Source organism: Amblyraja radiata, chromosome 10 (genome assembly GCF_010909765.2).
Source record: "Amblyraja radiata isolate CabotCenter1 chromosome 10, sAmbRad1.1.pri, whole genome shotgun sequence".
Taxonomy (NCBI): Eukaryota; Metazoa; Chordata; class Chondrichthyes; order Rajiformes; family Rajidae; genus Amblyraja; species Amblyraja radiata.
In genome coordinates this window covers 45,727,141-45,744,849 of record NC_045965.1, presented here as the reverse complement: position 1 = coordinate 45,744,849, position 17,709 = coordinate 45,727,141, and the positions used below count along the sequence as shown (strand labels likewise).

At 44.8% G+C, this 17,709-nt stretch overlaps 1 protein-coding gene across 5 annotated transcripts in view; it reads right to left on the bottom strand.

The window, feature by feature from the left end:
- Window positions 1-17,709, bottom strand: part of slc6a9 (solute carrier family 6 member 9) — a 214,519-nt gene that overhangs the window by 77,558 nt on the left and 119,252 nt on the right. The window contains exon 1 of one of the 5 annotated variants that reach the window (XM_033028720.1): window positions 17,411-17,670. The exons of the other annotated variants lie outside the window; for them this stretch is intronic. Coding sequence (XP_032884611.1) covers window positions 17,411-17,425 — 15 coding nt within the window. The 5' untranslated portion in view covers window positions 17,426-17,670. Of the gene's footprint in view, window positions 1-17,410; window positions 17,671-17,709 lie in introns of those variants that run through there. 5 annotated transcript variants of the gene reach the window in all.

Below are 17,709 nucleotides of genomic sequence, written 5' to 3'. Positions count from 1 at the left end.
ACAACAGATCAACTTAATTGCAATCACCCTATTCCTTTCTTCATTTCATGATCAGATTTATTTTTTGCAAGTGATCTTGGAGTATTTCTGATCATTTTCCAGTATATTCCTTCAAATTGATTACTGCAAACATATCACACCTACATCAACTTCTGTTATGTACATGCCAGAAATATATTGATTTCAGGTTATAAAATGTCTAGACAATGTTTTTACTCTCTCCCCTGCAATACGGATGTTCTTACATTTCTGTTATTCTTGCAGTTACCTCTCGCTTTGTGTTGCTTCTTTGCAAATTATAATTGAATTTATGCTATTTTGCATGGTTTGGTTCTCCATCATTTCCACTTCCATTCAGATGCTTCTTCCCATTTTATGCTTTGTTGTTACTTTTTGTAATGCTTTCAAGTACATGAATTGTCAACAGGTTTTCTCCGTCACCAGTAGCGTCTGTTCTGGGTCTTGTCGAAATATATCTTCACATTTCTTGACCACTGAGGGACACATCCTCAAGCATTCCTTATCATCAGTAGTGCATCTGGGGATGTCTTGAATCACCTGATGGCTTTGAAAGGAAAGTTCTCTAGATACCGAGGATAGCCTTGGGCCTGAAATAGTGCCCTCCTTAATGTTTGGGACTAAGACTCATCATTTATTTATTTGCCTCTGTACTCCACAATTTGAGATTTATAATAGAAAAAACATCACATGCACATTGTTAAAGTGCACATTGTCAGATTTTAATAAAGGCCATTTTTATATATTGTGGTTTCACCATGTAAAAATTATAGCAATGTTTATACAAGTCCCCCCATTTCAGGGCACCATAATGTTTGGGACACAGCAATGTCATGTAAATGAAAGTAGTCATGTTTAGTATTTTGTTGCATACCCTTTGCATGCAATGACTGCTTGAAGTCTGCGATTCATGGACATCACCTGTTGCTGGGTGTCTTCTCTGGTGATGCTCTGTCAGGTTTAGCTGCAGCCATATTTAGCTTATGCTAGTTTTGGGGGCGTGTCCCCTTTAGATTTCTCTTCAGCATATAAAAGGCATGCTCAATTAGGTTCAGATTGGGTAATTGACTTGGCCACTCAAGAATTTACCTTTTTTTGCTTTGAAAAACGTCTTTGTTGCTTTAGCAGTATGTCTGGGATCATTGATTTGCTGTAGAATGAACCGCCGGACAATGAGTTTTGAGGCATTCGTTTAAACTTGAGCAGATGAGGTGGTATGCTTTGGATCTTGGGCAGTTCCTTCTCTTCTCCATATTTTGCTCTTGCCATCACTCTGATATAAGTTAATCTTCGTCTCATCTGTCCTCAAGACTTTTTTCCAGAACTGTGGTTGCTCTTTAAGTACTTCTTGGCAAACTGTAACCTGGTCATCCTATTTTTGTGGCTAATCCTATCTTGCAGTGTAGCCTCTGTATTTCTGTTCATGAAGTCTTCTGCGGACATTGGTCATTGACAAATCCACACCCGACTCCTGAAAAATGTTTCTGATTTGTCGGACGGGTGTTCGGGAATTTTCCTTTGTTATAGTGAGAATTTTTCTGTCATCAGCTGTGGAGGTCTTCCTTGGCCTGCCAGTCCCTTTGCGATTAATAAGCTCACCAGTGCTCTCTTTCTTCTTAATGACGTTCCAAACAGTTAATTTTGGTACGCCTAAGTTTTGGCTGATGTCAGGCATGGAAATCGCTATCACAACATGCGGGGGGGGGGGGGCACAATTTCGTGGCGGCCACGCGCACGCATGCACACACACAAATAGGAGCTGACCTGGTTGGTGACCCACTTTGAACTCCAGCAACAGTAGCTTCATCCGCCCCGAATCGTGGGGCTTGAATCGGCCTGTTCATTGTACAAGTTGGTAAGGTCACATTTGGATTAGTGTGTACAGCTCTGGTTGCCCTGCTCTAGGTGGGATGACATAAAACTGGAAAGGTAGCAAAGATGTACAAGGATGTTACCAGGTCACCAGAGTATGAACTATAAGGAGAGATCTCATTTAGGGATACAGTGCGGAAATAGGTCCTTCAGCCTACCGAGTCCGCGCCGAACAGCGATCCCTGCATATTAACTCTATCCTACACACACCAGGTATAATTTTTACATTTACCAAGCCAATGTAGATACATACCTATACATCTTTGAGGTGTGGTAGGAAACCGAAGACCTCGGAGGTCATGGGGAGAATGTACAAACTCTGTGCTTTCACCGTCTTAATTACAGCACCAACTTTCCTGTTCATCGTGGTGTGTGTTTGTATCACCTTGGCTTTGCACCGTGTGAATTTCACTCAGACAGCGCTCCCCCCCGCTTGCCCTGTCCCCCGCCTGCATAATGGGCTGGTGAATGAAGCAGTGTGTGTGTGTGTGTGTGTGTGTGTGTGTGTGTGTGTGTGTGTGTGTGTGTGTGTGTGTGTGTGTGTGTGTGTGTGTGTGTGTGTGTGTGTGTGTGTGTGTGTGTGTGTGTGTGTTCCACTCTGACAGTCGCCGTTCCAGTCGCCGGCAGTTGCCTGAAAACCCGCCTAAGTGGGACAGGCCCATTAAGCAGCAACTCTACCGCTGTGCCACTGTGCCGCCCAAGGTTGCATAGGCTTGGCCCTTTTCTCCTGGAGTGTACGAGGCTGAGGAATGACTTCATAGAGGTATATAGAAATCATGAAGGGCATAAATTAAGTGAATAGATACAGATTTTCTCCAGGTTAGGAAAGTCAAAAAGGCATAAGGTGAGAGCAGAAAATTTTTAAAAGGGACCCAAGGACCAATCTTTTAATGCAGAGGAAGGCGAATACATGGAACAAGGAAATGGTAAACATGGGTACAATTACGGCATTTACAATACAAGAGGGAGAGAGAAGCGGGAGGATATATGATGGGCTGCGATGGAGTCGAGAAATGTACATTTACTGTAATACAGGTGCACAACCTTTTATCCGAAATTCCAAATAACGAAAAGCTCCGAATACCGGACATTTTTTTGGTCCTTGAAGAAAGGTCCTTGAAGACGTTCACCGAGGGCGGCCCGCAGAGGTGACAGCGGAACCTCCGGTCGGTCCTCGAAGAAAGGGGAACTAAATCCCCATTCATAAAAGAGAAGGTGAGGGTATATTGTAGGTATGTTGCAAAGCCTACCTGAAGCGTCGCTGAAGATCTGCTGCTGAGGCTGTGCGCGATTTTGGCGCCGTTTAGAGGGGGCGGGTTTAAAACGCGATTTTCTCTAAGCTGTTCCAATCGAAAATGTTCAGCCTAGTTAATTATTAACGAAAAATCGCTGGAAGACCCCGTCGCAAAAGCTATTATTAGGTTTAAAGGCCTTGAATAATAGTTATAGTAGTTTAAAAATCAATCTCTAAACCCGCGACCGCCAGCAACCGCAGGGTCTCATAAAGCAAATAGCAGAAGTTAGGTTGTATATTTTTACATTAAAAAGGGCTTCTAAAGATCCCTTTATACAAAGTTTAATATTGCGAGTAGCTCATTTTGGGCCCATTATATCGCGCAGTATTTTTCTCGGCATTTGGGGCACAAATCTACCGCAATGTGAACGTTCTAAACCAGCGCGTTCCACAGGGACCCACTGGAAAGCTGATTTAAATGGGCATTTATTTACAGCAATTAAACACTAAATTCCTTCCATTTGGCCTATAAATTAATGTAAATGAGATTTAAAATCATGTTTTATTGTGAATTATTTGTGAATATTATTTGGACATTTAGGCTATTTAAAAATGTTAATCATTTATTAAGAAATGGATAGATGTTTAGATCTAGTAATTGAAGTCTGAAATTAGCTACAATTAGGTAACTAACTAATTATATGCTTTAATTTCAGGTCATCCAAGTAAGATTATTTTATATTTGTTTCAGAATGCTTCAATCTATGATAACTGAAAATTTCATTCAGTTCTCTTAATTTTTAAGAAAGTTATGGGCTTTTGACTGTTCACGATCACAGCTTTTTTGTTATGTCCATAGAAAATCAATAGGGAACAAGATGCTCATTTCCCAGTATGAAAATGGCCATAACTTTTTAAATACTTGAGATATGAAAGTGAATTAGGTGTCAAATTAAACTTATTTTTATGCTTTATCTGATGGGATAAATTACAGACTTGATTTTTAAAATCTCAAAATTTTGTAACATTGCTATATATTGCGCGGGAGGGTTAATAATTGATAATCTGCTGCTGCCTGCCCGCTGAGTTAAAAAGTTCCCACGGTAGACTCACGATACACAGTGTATCGCGAGTCTACCGTGGGAACTTTTTAACTCAGCGGGCAGGCAGCAGCAGATTGTCGCTCCCTTCAGTTTCTCCCCACCTACACCCCTCTGCTTCCCGGCCATGTGTGTGAATGATGTCAGGCAGCAGGGTGGCACTGTTGTAGAACAGTGTGCGCATCATAAATGTGCAATTAAAATAATAAATAGCTCAGAGCTCCAAATAGGTTAGCTCCTCACCCTCATAACACACGCAGAGCACAGAACAATACAGCACAGAAACAGGCTCTTTCACCCACAATACTGAACATGATGCCAAGTTACTCTCCTATACCTGCACGTGATCCATATCCCTCCATTCCCTGCATATCCTTGCATCCACTTAATAGCCCCTTAAATGCCACTATCATATCTACTTCCACCATCACCCCTGACAATGAATTTCAAGTACTCACCACTCTGTGTGTAAACAAAAAGCATTTTATATCTCTTTTCATTTTCCCTTTGACCTTAAAACTATGTCCCCCAGTCTATAATATTTCCACCCTGGAAACAGGTTCTGACCTTCTACCCGACCAATCTCTTGATGGAAGACCTAAACTTGTATAGGTCTTCCATCAACTTCTGACATTTCAGAGTAAACAGTTTTGTCCATCAAAAACCCTGTAACCCCTGGCAGAATTCTGGTAAACCTCTTCTGCGCTCTCTCAAAGCCTCTACATCCTTCCTGTAATGGGAAGACCAAAACTGCACACAATACTCCAAATGCAGCCAAATCAAATTGTATAAAGCTGCAACATGGATTCCTGTCACTTCTGCTCAATGTTTTGACTAATGAAGCAATGGACCCACAATACCTCAACTCTGATCAAGAAGGCTCACCAGCGTCTCTTCTTCCTGAGGAGACTGAAGAAGGTCCATCTGTCTCCTCAGATCCTGGTGAACCTCTACCGCTGCACCATCGAGAGCATCCTTACCAACTGTATCACAGTATGGTATGGCAACTGCTCTGTCTCCGACCGGAAGGCATTGCAGAGGGTGGTGAAAATTGCCCAACGCATCACCGGTTCCTCGCTCCCCTCCATTGAGTCTGTCCAAAGCAAGCGTTGTCTGTGGAGGGCGCTCAGCATCGCCAAGGACTGCTCTCACCCCAACCATGGACTGTTTACCCTCCTACCATCCGGGAGGCGCTACAGGTCTCTCCGTTGCCGAACCAGCAGGTCCAGGAACAGCTTCTTCCCGGCGGCTGTCACTCTACTCAACAACGTACCTCGGTGACTGCCAATCACCCCCCCCCCCGGACACTCCTCCCACAGGAAAAACACTATGTCTGTATATATGCTAATGTAAATATTTATTCAAATCATATGCTATGTCGCTCTTCCAGGGAGATGCTAAATGCATTTCGTTGTCTCTGTACTGTACACGGACAATGACAATTAAAGTTGAATCTGAATCTGAATCTGAATCTGAAGAAGATCATATGTCTTAAAACTAGTCAAATGATTTGCATTCAAACTCCTATCAACAATATGCTACAATAAAGTGTTCCACAACATGCTTTGACAGGTGTTCTCAGGTGTTTTGTCAGGTGTTTTGCAGCAAAGTCACAAATTACTTGTGAAATAATGCAAATATTTTTTCGTAAAGCAAGTATGTGGAAATGCATCCATACCAAAGTTATTTTCCCTCTTGAGTAAAGTACACACAGTTGGAGGAACTGAACAGGTCAAGCAGCATCTGTGGAGGCAAATGGACAGCCAACGTTTCAGACTGGGATCCTACCTCAGAGAGATGGGAGGGTAGATAACTGGTAAAGAGAGGTGAGGAGAAGAGGGACACAAACTCATGAGTGATAGGTAAATTCAGGGGAAGAAAATTTGATCAGCAGATGAGTCAGATGGGGGAGAGATGGATGAAGATAGTAACTAAGGCTGAAGGTGCACGTGGAAAAGGTGCAAGTAGAGATATGACATTTTTACATTAGAATGGCTTTTATTTATTACATCCCTAAGTGGCCCACTAAGTGATTATGTCAGAATCTTCAGACCTTAAATGTAAATCCCATTGTACATGAAATGGGGAAGAGTCCTGGTTATTATTGGTTATTGGTACATTCGCCACAAAGAATACAAAATGATTATTTTAAAGTCGTGCAGTAATGTACTAATTAAAGACTAACGGACATGCTAGCTGGAATTCAATGTCTGTTAGCTGCCTGTTTTATGTTCCCATGATTAAAAGGCAATTAATTGACACTGATCTGAATTTGCAGGGTCTAAAAAGCCACTACATCTATCTATCTATATTACTAAAACTCTGTTCTTGACCGGTTTTGGCGATCTGTGCTGCGATTTCCGAGAGAACGCCGCCACCTACGGCCGTCATTTTGGCCACCTTGCTCAGAGCCCCACTCCGCCGTATGTGTGCCGAGGATTTTTCACGTAGATGAAAAATGACAGAGATATTAATGATTTTACAAAATTCCCCATTCTCTCTGCTGCCCCCGCTGGCGGCAGGAGGGAGGGACTATAAAACCAGGAAGTGGTTTGCCTCAATTAGTCTGCAAGCTGGAGGAAGGCAGAGGGTCACGTTTCTCTGAGCTGTGATTAAAACACTGAACACATGTCCACACAACTGTGTACCCTTAATGTGGTTTGAAAATGAAAATATGGTTAAAGTAAAAAAGCACTACCTGCAAATGGTTGTTTAGGTTGAAATAAAAAGGCACTCTCTCTCCCCTCCTCTCCTCTCCCTCCCCCTCCTCTCCTCTTCCCCCCCCCCCCCCTCTTCCCCCCCCCCCCCTCCTCTCCCCCCCTCTCCTCCCCCTCCCCTCACCTCCCCCCCCTCTCAGCACACCCCCTCACTCCCTCCCTCTCCTCTCCCCCCCCTCTCCTCTCTCCCACCCCCCTCTCCTCTCTCCCACCCCCCTCTCCTCCCCCCTCTCCCTCTCTCCTCTCCCCCCCTCTCCTCTCTCCCTCCCCTCTCCTCTCTCCCCTCTCCTCTCTCCCCCCCCCTCTCCTCTCTCTCTCTCTCCCCTCTTTTTCTCCCCCTCCTCCCCTCCATCCCTTCCCCCACCATCCCACCCATAAACCCCCCTCCCCTCCACACACCCCATACCCCCTTCGATCCACCCTCCCTGCTCCCCACCTCTCCCCCTCCCCTCACCTCACCCCCCTCTCAGCACATCCCTCTCTCCCCCTCTCTCCCCCCCTCTCTACTCCCCCTCTCCCCTCCCCCTCCCCCATCTCTCCTCCCGCTCTCTCCTCCCCCTCCCCCCTCTCTCTCTCTCTCTCTGCCCTCCTCCCCTCCCTCTCCCCCTCTCCTCTCCACCCCTCTCCTCTCCTCTCCCCTCTCCTCTCCCCCTCCTCTCCTCTCCCCCTCCTCTCCTCTCTCCGCTTCCTCTCCTCTCCCCCCCTCTCCTCTCCCCGCTCTCCTCTCCCCCCTCCTCTCCTCCCCCCCTCCTCTCCACTCCCCCCTCTCCCCCTCTCTCCTTTTCTCCCCTCCTCCACTCCATCCCCTCCCCCACCATCCCTCCCCTAAACCCCCTCCCCTCCACACACCCCTACCCCCTTCACTCCACCCTCCCTCCACCTCCCTGCTCCCCACCTCTCCCCCTCCACTCACCTCACCCCCCTCTCAGCACACCCTCTCTCCCACCCTCCCCCCTCTCTCTCCCCTCCTCCCCTCCATCACCTCCCCCACCCTCCCCTAAACCCCCTCCTCTCCACACCCCCTACCCTCTTCACTCCACCCTCCCCCCTCCCTGCTCCCCAACTCTCCCCCTCACCCCCCTCTCAGCACCCCCTCTCTCTCCCCCTCTCTCTCTCCTCCCCCCCTCACCCACCCTTCCTCTTCTCCTCCTCCCCACCCTTTCCTTGCCCCTCTCTCTGTGTTTCTGTCTCTCTCTCTGTCTCTGCCCCTTCTCTCTCTGCCCTCCCACGCACCCCCCGCCCCCCCCCCCCCCTTCCCTCTAGATGTGACTGCAAGTTGGGGGCTATGCGTCAGTAGATACGATGGTTATGGGGTAAAAGGAGCAAATTAATAATATTATTATTATATCAAGGGGAGTATTAGCGTGAGTGCGGGGTGGGGGGGGGGGGATAGTTAGTGTGTGTGACGCTGCATGCCGCATCCCCCCCCCACAACCGCACGTTGGGGGAACAGACCCAACGGGTCTGCACTTGGTCTAGTATATTACTAAAAGTCTGTTCTTGACCGGTTTTGGCCATCTGTGCTGCGATTTCCGAGAGAACGCCGCCACCTACGACTGTCATTTTGGCCACCTTGCTCAGAGCCCCACTCCGCCGTATGTGTGCCGAGGATTTTTCACGTAGATGAAAAATGACAGAGATATTAATGATTTTACAAAATTCCCCATTCTCTCTGCTGCCCCTGCTGGCGGCAGGGGGGAGGGACTATAAAACCAGGAAGTGGTGTGCCTCAATCAGTGTCTGCAAGCTGGAGGAAGGCAGAGGGTCACGTTTCTCTGAGCTGTGAATAACACTGAACACATGTCCACTCAAATGTAAGTGGCCTTAGTGGTTCTAAAACGCTTGCAGAATGTGTCTATTGGTTCAAAATGTTTGCAAAAAGTGTTTATTGGTTCTAAAATATTTGCAAAAAGTGTCTCTTTTGGTTCTACAATGCTTGCAGAATGTGTCTTTTTTGGTTCTAAAATGTTTTTTAGGTTCTCCCCCCCTTTCCTCCCCCCCCCTCTCCTCTTTCCCCCCCCCCTCTCCTCTTCCCCCCCCTCTCCTCTCCCCCCCCCTCTCCTCTCCCCCCCCCTCTCCTCTCCCCCCCCCCTCTCCTCTTCCCCCCCACCTCTCCTCTTCCCCCCCACCTCTCCTCTTCCCCCCCTCCTCTCCTCTCCCTCCTCTCCTCTCCCCCCCCCTCTCCCCCCTCTCCTCTCCCCCCCTCTCTATCCCCTCTTTTTCTCCTCCCCCCTCCCCTCAATCCCCTCCCCCACCATTCCTCCCCTAAACCCCCTCCCCTCCACACACCCCTACCCCCTTCCCTCCACCCTCCCTCCCCCTCCCTGCTCCCCACCTCTCCCCCTCCCCTCTCAGCACACCCTCTCTCTCCCCCTCATTCCCCCCTCTCCCCTTCTCTCCCCTCCTCCCCCCATCCCCTCCCTCCCCTCCACACCCCCTACCCTCTTCCCTCCACCCTCCCTGCTCCCCACCTCACCCCCCTCTCAGCACCCCCTCTCTCTCTCCTCCCCTCCTCCCCCACCTTTCCCCCCTCACCCACCCTCCCTCTTATCCTCCTCTCCACCCCCCTATCCCTCTTGCCCCTCTCTCTGTGTCTCTGTCTCTCTCTGTCTCTGCCCCTTCTCTCTCTGCCCTCACTCTCTACCCCCGCCCGCCCCCCGCCCCTCTCTAGATGTAACTGCAAGTTGGGGGCTATGCATCAGTAGATAGGGTGGTTATGGGTAAAAGGAGCAAATTAATAATATTAATATAATATCAAGGGGGTAATTAGCGTGAGTGCAGGGGGGGGGGGTATAGTTAGTGTGTGTGACGCTGCGTCTCCCCCCCCTCCCACCCCCACAACCGCACATTGGGGGAACAGACCCAACGGGTCTGCACTTGGTCTAGTTAAAATATAAAGTTCACCCTGTTCTTAAGCAAAGCTTTGATTATTGAGATGAGTTTGATTACCAGTCTTCTCTGTTTTAACATCAACTAGTTGGCAACAATAGCTTGATGTCAGCTGTGCCATTTTAAAAGTCAATATTCCAGCTATTGCTCTGCCTTAATCATGCACAGATGGACACAAACTGGGCACCAGCAAGAACACCGCACCATTGCTATTTGTAAGGAGTGGCAACTACTTCCAGGTGAGTTGCTTGCTGATATTCACCAGCTGTTGCTGTGACTTTACGAATGTTTTAGGCATTCCTGAAGTGCATTAGGATTGTTGAGGTTCTCAGCGAGCTCAGCAGGATGATAGGTAGTGACAGGGAATTGAATGAGTTATTGCAAAACTGCTCACGTCGAATATTCGCAAACGTGAGGACTTTGATCCATTTACGTCTAGACGTGAGCAATGAAAGGAATTCCCTTGCAATAGCACCCCTATTGGGAGAAGCAGAACGAGTTAATAGTTGGCAAATGAGGGAGGAAGGGCAACAGGTCTCAGCCCAGGTTGTGGTTTATTATGGTGTACCGAGGTACAGTGAAAAGCTTTCTTTTGTGTACTGTGAAAACAGATCAGATGTACTATAAATAAATACAATCAAGTCATACTCAAATACAGGCCCTACCTGTTAGGTATTCAGTGAACAATTACCTCCACCTGAGATGTCCGCTGCAACACTGTAGGTTGCAGCAGTTATACAATACAATACAATTCAATTTATTGTCATTTGGACCCCTTGAGGTCCAAACGAAATGCCGTTTCTGCAGCCATACATTACAAACAAATAGACCCAAGACACAACATAATTTACATAAACATCCATCACATTGCTGTGATGGAAGGCCAAAAAAACTTCTCTCTCCACTGCACTCTCCCCCCCCGATGTCAGAGTCAAAGTCAAAGCCCCCGGCGGGCGATGGCGAATTGTCCCGTGGCCATTAAGCCACGCCGGGTGATGCAAGGTCGCGCACCGGGTCTTGGTGTTAGAGCCCCCGGCGTGCGCTCGCAGCCCGCAGCCATTCCAAGCCGCGCGGGGCGGTGCTGTAAGGCCCCGCTCCAGGTACTCTTCAACCCCGCAACTCGGGCGGGAGAAGTCGCCGCTGCGGAAGCCCCGAAAAGCGGTCTCCCTCCAGGGACCCGCGGGCTCCCGGTGCCGCCGTCCGCCAAACCCGCAGTTGCAGCCACCGAATCTCCGGGGGTCGGGTCGCAGCAGCGTCCACCACAGCTCCACCCGCTCTGGACTCGGCCAGCTCCGCGACGGTGAGGTGAGTAGTCGGCACCAGAGCCCCCGGTCTTCCTGTTGGAGGCCGCTCCTCATTGCAGCCCCAACGACAACGGAGACCCGACAAAGAAAAGGTCGGGTCTCCCGTGCAGGGAGAGATTTAAAAGTTACCCCCAACCACCCCCACCCCCCCACACACATACCCCAACAAAAATAACAAAAACTACATAAAAACATAGACGCACAACCCCTTTCAGAGGAAAGGACACAAAGTGCTGGGATCACTCAGCGGATCAGACAGCATCTCTGCAGAACATGGATAGATGACGTTTTGGGTTGGAACCCTTCCCTTTTTTGTTAGCCACCCCAGTGCAATATGAGGAGCTGTTCCTCCAATTTGCACGTGGCCTCACTCTGGCAATGGAGGAGGCCCAGGGCAGAGAGGTCCGAATGGGAATGGGGAGGAGTTAAAATGATTCGCAACTGGGAGATCCAGTAGACCTCGGTGGACAAAATGCAAGTATTCAGAGAAACGGTAGCTGAGTCTATGTTTGGTTTGGCAGGTGTATGGGAGATATTAAGAGAAGGGAACAGCATCTTTGCAAGAGGCAGGATAGGAGGGAATGTTGGCCAGATAATGGTTGGTTTGTTGTAGACACCAGTGTATAGTCTGTCCGCTGTGATGGAGACAGAGTGATCAAGAAAGGGGAGAGAGGTGTCAGAAATACCCCTTTAAGAGGTTTTAGTCAGACTTGACATTGTGCATGCTCACTTTCAGTGGTGCTTTGTGCTCAGAAACTTGGCACAACCCACCATGATGAAACATGCAGCAAAATTAAGGAGTCTGCTGGCTCAATGCAGCAACCATTTTCAGTCCCTGGCAACACGATATCCATATTAGATATTACAGGCACAGCACAGGTGCAATGCCTGCATCACAAATCCTACAATCGCCTCCAAGGTTCATTCAATTTAACACACAATCTGACCGCATCCCTTGATCAAGTTTTGGACTTGCACTTTCCTATCTCTGAATATAACAACAATTTATCTAATAAATTAGCGCTCATCGAAGAACGTAACCTGTTTGCAAGATTACATTGCTCAATTGCAGGCTTGAATGCCAAATATTTTTTAGACTTTTGCATTGATGTATGAAAATCAATATGATGAATAAATGCAAATTTTTTGGTAAATACAAGCTCATGCAGAAATTTACAAAATATGTAAGACTGGATCACACCCATTATATCGTTCTTCATATAACACACAATACTTAAATAAAAAGTCATGACTGTCCTCTAACTAAGTGAACTTTCATTAATTAATCAATTGAAGCAAACAATTGAACAGCTTTCAAGGCTGTTTTTAGGAAGCAGTTAAGTCTCGGCCACAATGGTGCAAAGCTGAATTGGCAAACACGCCACAGTGAAGCTGTTACATCACTCCACTGCAGCAAGTCAGCTTCAAGATTGGATCAATATTTAGATACTAAAAAATATATTTTCTTGCTCTAAACTGAATGGATGTTCCAATCGGTTGGTTTTACAAGAACGTTGCAGAGTGAGCAGGACATAAAGCAGTTTTCAATCATCGCAAATGCCACAACCGTTGTTGCTTGACAGGTTCATATGTTGCCTGGTAATGTCCTTATCAAATAATTGAGCTGATACATAAAAAGATGATCCCAGAATTTAATAGTATGTAATGCAATCAACAGATTAACCTTTCAAATTAGATTGTTTGAAAGCATACCCTACTAGATTAGTTTAATTGAGGACATGTGGAAATTATATTTTACCTTGCTCTAGATAATCTTCGATTTGAATTAGTCTGCCCGTTATCTTCAGACTTATTTGTAATGGAGAAACATTGGAAACACAATGGGAGAAGCTGACTTTATTCAACAAATGCTTGCTGCTTTGGTGAAATTATTTGCTTAACATTTTGCCTCGCTACTCTATACCACCTCACTCCCTTCTATCAAGTCATGCAGAGAACTGCAAAATATAGGATTGACGTGTTATAGAATATGTTTTAATATTTGAACGGCTATAGAAAGCTACTTAAAGTCAGAAAATAGAAATCTTAACTGAAATCTTAAATGAAATGCAATTGCAACAAATTGCTGCCACATAGGCAAGACAAACATGAGTGCTTGTTTTCTTCTGAATCAATCCGTTAATTACTGATTATAGTCTTGTTTTATTATTAATGTTTTATGTATCATTCTTAACTGTTACTGTATGTCAATGGTGTCACTTGCGGGCGGAGCACCAAGGCAAATTCCTTGTATGTGACTACTTGGCTAATAAACGTATTCATTCATTCATATTCAAAGTATGCGCTGCAACAATCAACAGAAAATGAGTCAACGTATATTCATGTATTCCTTGTCATCTTGCACTCTTTACTAAAATAGGTTCAAAACTATTTGACAGAAACGTTTTTAGGAAACCATTGTACAGTAAAATCTCAATAAATTGTCAAATTCTGGAATTTGTTTGTGCCAGACTGGCATATTTTCTGGGATATTGGATATTACTATTAAAATACTCCAACACTATTTTAATTCAACTTTTTTCTTGATTTTACAATTTTCAAGTTTAAAGGGAAATTAGATTCCAGTGAGTATAATAGGAGTGATGGAACCAGGAGTCTGGCGTGCTTATAGAATCAAGTGAAGTCTGCAAAAAAAAAAATAATGCCAAAATAACAAGATAACTGACAGCTTTGACTCTACCAACCAAGTTACTAGTCTCTGAATTACTAGTCTCTGAAGAAAAGCTCATCAAGTCTAACCTTAGTCAGGTTCATCTAGAGCGTGTAATTTCTAAATACAAGTCATGAGTTTTAGCAGTTATGTAAGTAAACAGAAGAATGAGTATAGAAGTTGGGATGTAATGTTAAAATTGTACAAGGCATTGGTGAGACCAATTCTGGAGTATGGTGTACAATTTTGGTCGCCCAATTATAGGAAGGATGTCGACAAAATAGAGAGAGTGCAGAGGAGCTTTACTAGAATGTTGCCTGGGTTTCAGCAACTAAGTTACAGAGAAAGGTTGAATAAGTTAGGTCTTTATTCTCTGGAGCGCAGAAGGTTAAGGGGGACGATAGAGGTCTTTAAAATGATGAGAGGGATAGACAGAATTTACGTGGACAAGCTTTTCCCATTGGGAGTAGGGAAGATTCAAACAAGAGGACATTACTTCAGAATTAAGGGACAGAAGTTTAGGGGTAACATGAGGGGGAACTTCTTTACTCAGAGAGTGGTAGCTGTGTGGAATGAGCTTCCAGTGGAAGTGGTGGAGGCAGGTTCGATTTTATCATTTAAAAATAAATTGGATAGGTATATGGATGGGAAAGGAATGGAGGGTTATGGTCTGAGTGCAGGTAGATGGGACTAGGGGAAAATAATTGTTCGGCACGGACTTGTAGGGCCGAGATGGCCTGTTTCCGTGCTGTAATTGTTATATGGTTATATGGTTAATTGTGTGACTAAAACGTTGTGAAACTAAAAAGATAAGAAATTGGTTGATTTACACAGTGAATCTTTGAACTGTTTGAACTAATCACAATTAATATAGTTATGAGGCAAAGTCATTGTCGACACGATTTATTGTATTTAATTGGGTAATGATAGCCAGGGTTGGTCAGAAAGGGATAGAAGATGCAGATACAAGGTCTACATCCAATTTAGATCTATTTAGGGAAAAATTATTAGAAGGAACAATGATTAGAAGGTTCTACTGATTGCAAGATTTAATGATGGGTACCACAGGGAGTGCTGGGGCCCAAGCCAATGCAATCCATATCTATTATACCATGATTGAGGGATCAAATACAATGTACAAGACTTGCTTATGATACAACACTGGCATGAAGTAGATCCAGACAGGTTTCGGGGGGACATAGACAGGCTTGGTGAAGGGTTGAGCATATGAGGGGTAAGATAATGTGGAGAAAACTGAAATCATCCGGTTTGGCCGAAAAATCAAAAAGTAGGGTCTTCTTAAATGGTGGGGCATTGAAAGGTATTGTTGTTTAGAGGGATCTGGATATCCTTGGTACGTCGATGAATACTCTCTTGAACCTCTACAGGTATAGAGTAGAGAGCATATTGACTGGTTGCATCGCAACCTGACTCGGAAACTCGAAAGCCCAGGAATGAAGAAGGTTGCAAAAAGTGGTGAACACTGTCCAGTCCATCACTGGTGCTGACCTGCCCACCATTTGAAGGGATCTACAGGAGTCGCTGTCTCAAAAAGGCAGCCAGCATCATCAGAGGCCCACAGCACCTGCTCCATGCTCTCAATTTACTTGTGCCGTTGGGAAAAAGGTTTAGGAGTCTGAAAACTTCTCACTGGAATTTAGAAGGATGAGAGGATATCTTTTAGAAACATATAGAATTTTTAAGGGATTGGAAAAGGGTTGATGCAGGAAATATGTTCCCGATGTTGGGGGAGTCCAGAACCAGGGGTCAAGGCCATTTAGGACTGAGAGGAGGAACAACTTTTTCATCCAGATAGTTGTGAATCTGTGGAATTCTCCACCATAGAGGAGGCCAATTCACTGAATGTTTTCAAGAGAGAATTAGATTTGGCTCATAGGGTTAACGGAATAAAGGGATACGGGTAAAAAGCAAGAACAGGGTACTGATTTTGGATGATCAACCATGATCAAATTGAATGGTGCTGGCTCAAAGGGCCTACTCCTGCACATATTTTCTATGTTAACTGTAATATCCAGCTTCAGGAGCCGCTTCTTCAGTAACTATCAGACTATTAAACACTACAACATCTAAATAAGCCAAAAATTACATAGACCTTTGGGCATAGTATTTGTCTTTGCACTATTATTCTTTGTTTTATACATACAAATACAGATATAAATATATATATAATCCTGTTTTTTTTGCATCTCATGAAGATAAAACCAACGATTAGGAAGGCCTTTATTACAAGACGCTTTTGAAGACAAGGACATATTCTATGTTGCTCTTCTAGGGAGATGCTAACTGCGTTTCGTTGTCTCTGTACTGTACACTGCACAATGACAATACATTTTGAATCTGAATCTGAAAAAATCTTACCATAATTCGACAGCGCCTTGAAGAACATTCACCTCCAATATGATGTACAGATTGACATGATCCCTTGGAACAGGAGCAAGTGACTCATGCTTCGTGTTTGCTCCACCATGACTCTTGCGACTATAATTTAAACTCTGCCATTTCCGTCTATCCCATATAACCTTCCACCTGACCCACCTTGCTTATTAAGTATCTGCCCAACTCCGCTCTAAAAATATTCAGGCTCCTTCCGCTGTCCATTCAGCAACAGAGCTCCATAGACTTACAACCTCGCGAGAGAAAAAAACAAATCACCTCATCTTTATCTGAAATGGGTGGCCCTGATTTCTCAACAGTGACACTTTGTTCTAGAATCTTCCACAAGAGAAAATATCCTCTCTGCCTCCACTCTGTCATACACCCCCCCCACCCCCCCCACCCACCCCCGAATTTTACTTGTCAAATAAAGTAAATTTCACTCTTAGTCAATACATCAATAAAATATACCCTTTGATTCACCCGTCCACACTGACCATCAAGTACCCATTTAGATTAATTCTGTTATCGTTTTAATCTCCCCTCTTTCCTATTAGAATCTACTCAGATTCTAATTTACCGCAGGGGTAATTTGCCAATTAAATTATCAATTTGCACATCTTCGAGTTATGTGAGGAAATCAAAACACCTAGAAAATGTTAAAGTTGACACACAGAAAATATGTAAACTCCACACAAACAGCACTGAGCTCAGAATTGAACCAGCGTAACTTTGGATGCTATTGAAGAAAAATAGTCCCCAGGCACTCCAGGGTTTTCAAATAAACAAGTTTGTGATAAGTATCACATTCTCATTACTTCACGCTGTGCATACTGAAAATTCCTTTGCTATTATTGTGACACATCCAGTGTCATTAAACTGCATGGCGTAAGAATTGCTAAGAACTAACTCTGAAGAACATCAAAAGTAATCAGATTGTACTGACGAATATAAATGTTTACGAAGAAAAATTCTGTATTGAAAGTCAAAAATCGCAGTTTTTTACTTGATATTCTACTTCATCTTATTGCAATTATGCTAACCATCAGAAGTTTTGTTATCAAATCCTTGCCATTGAAAACTAAAGGATAAGTACAATTTTCAAATCAAACAAATTAAATTCTGTTGCAAAGGCCTTTTTGCCTGATTAAAAAAGCAGTTCTTGCTCACGAGCATAATAATAATAATAGTTTTGAATATTTTTCACCTACCGCAAACAGCCTCATTCCTAGCGAAGAATTTAGCGAAAAGCCTTTACCTTTTTGGGTCTTGGAGGGCAAAAATCTTGTCAGGGGATAGGTAAAAGGTTTTTGGTTGTTTACCAAAATAACAGCGGTTCGTCTCCGCGGATAAAAAGCACAGAATCACTCAACACGGCTCTTGACATAAATCCCAATCGGACAATTTGCCATATTGATTATTGATTTGCTTTGCTCCTTACAATGTTGCTGGATCATCCGCGTGTCAAATTCACAAAAAAAGCAACGGAATATTATGTGCTGGAAATAGG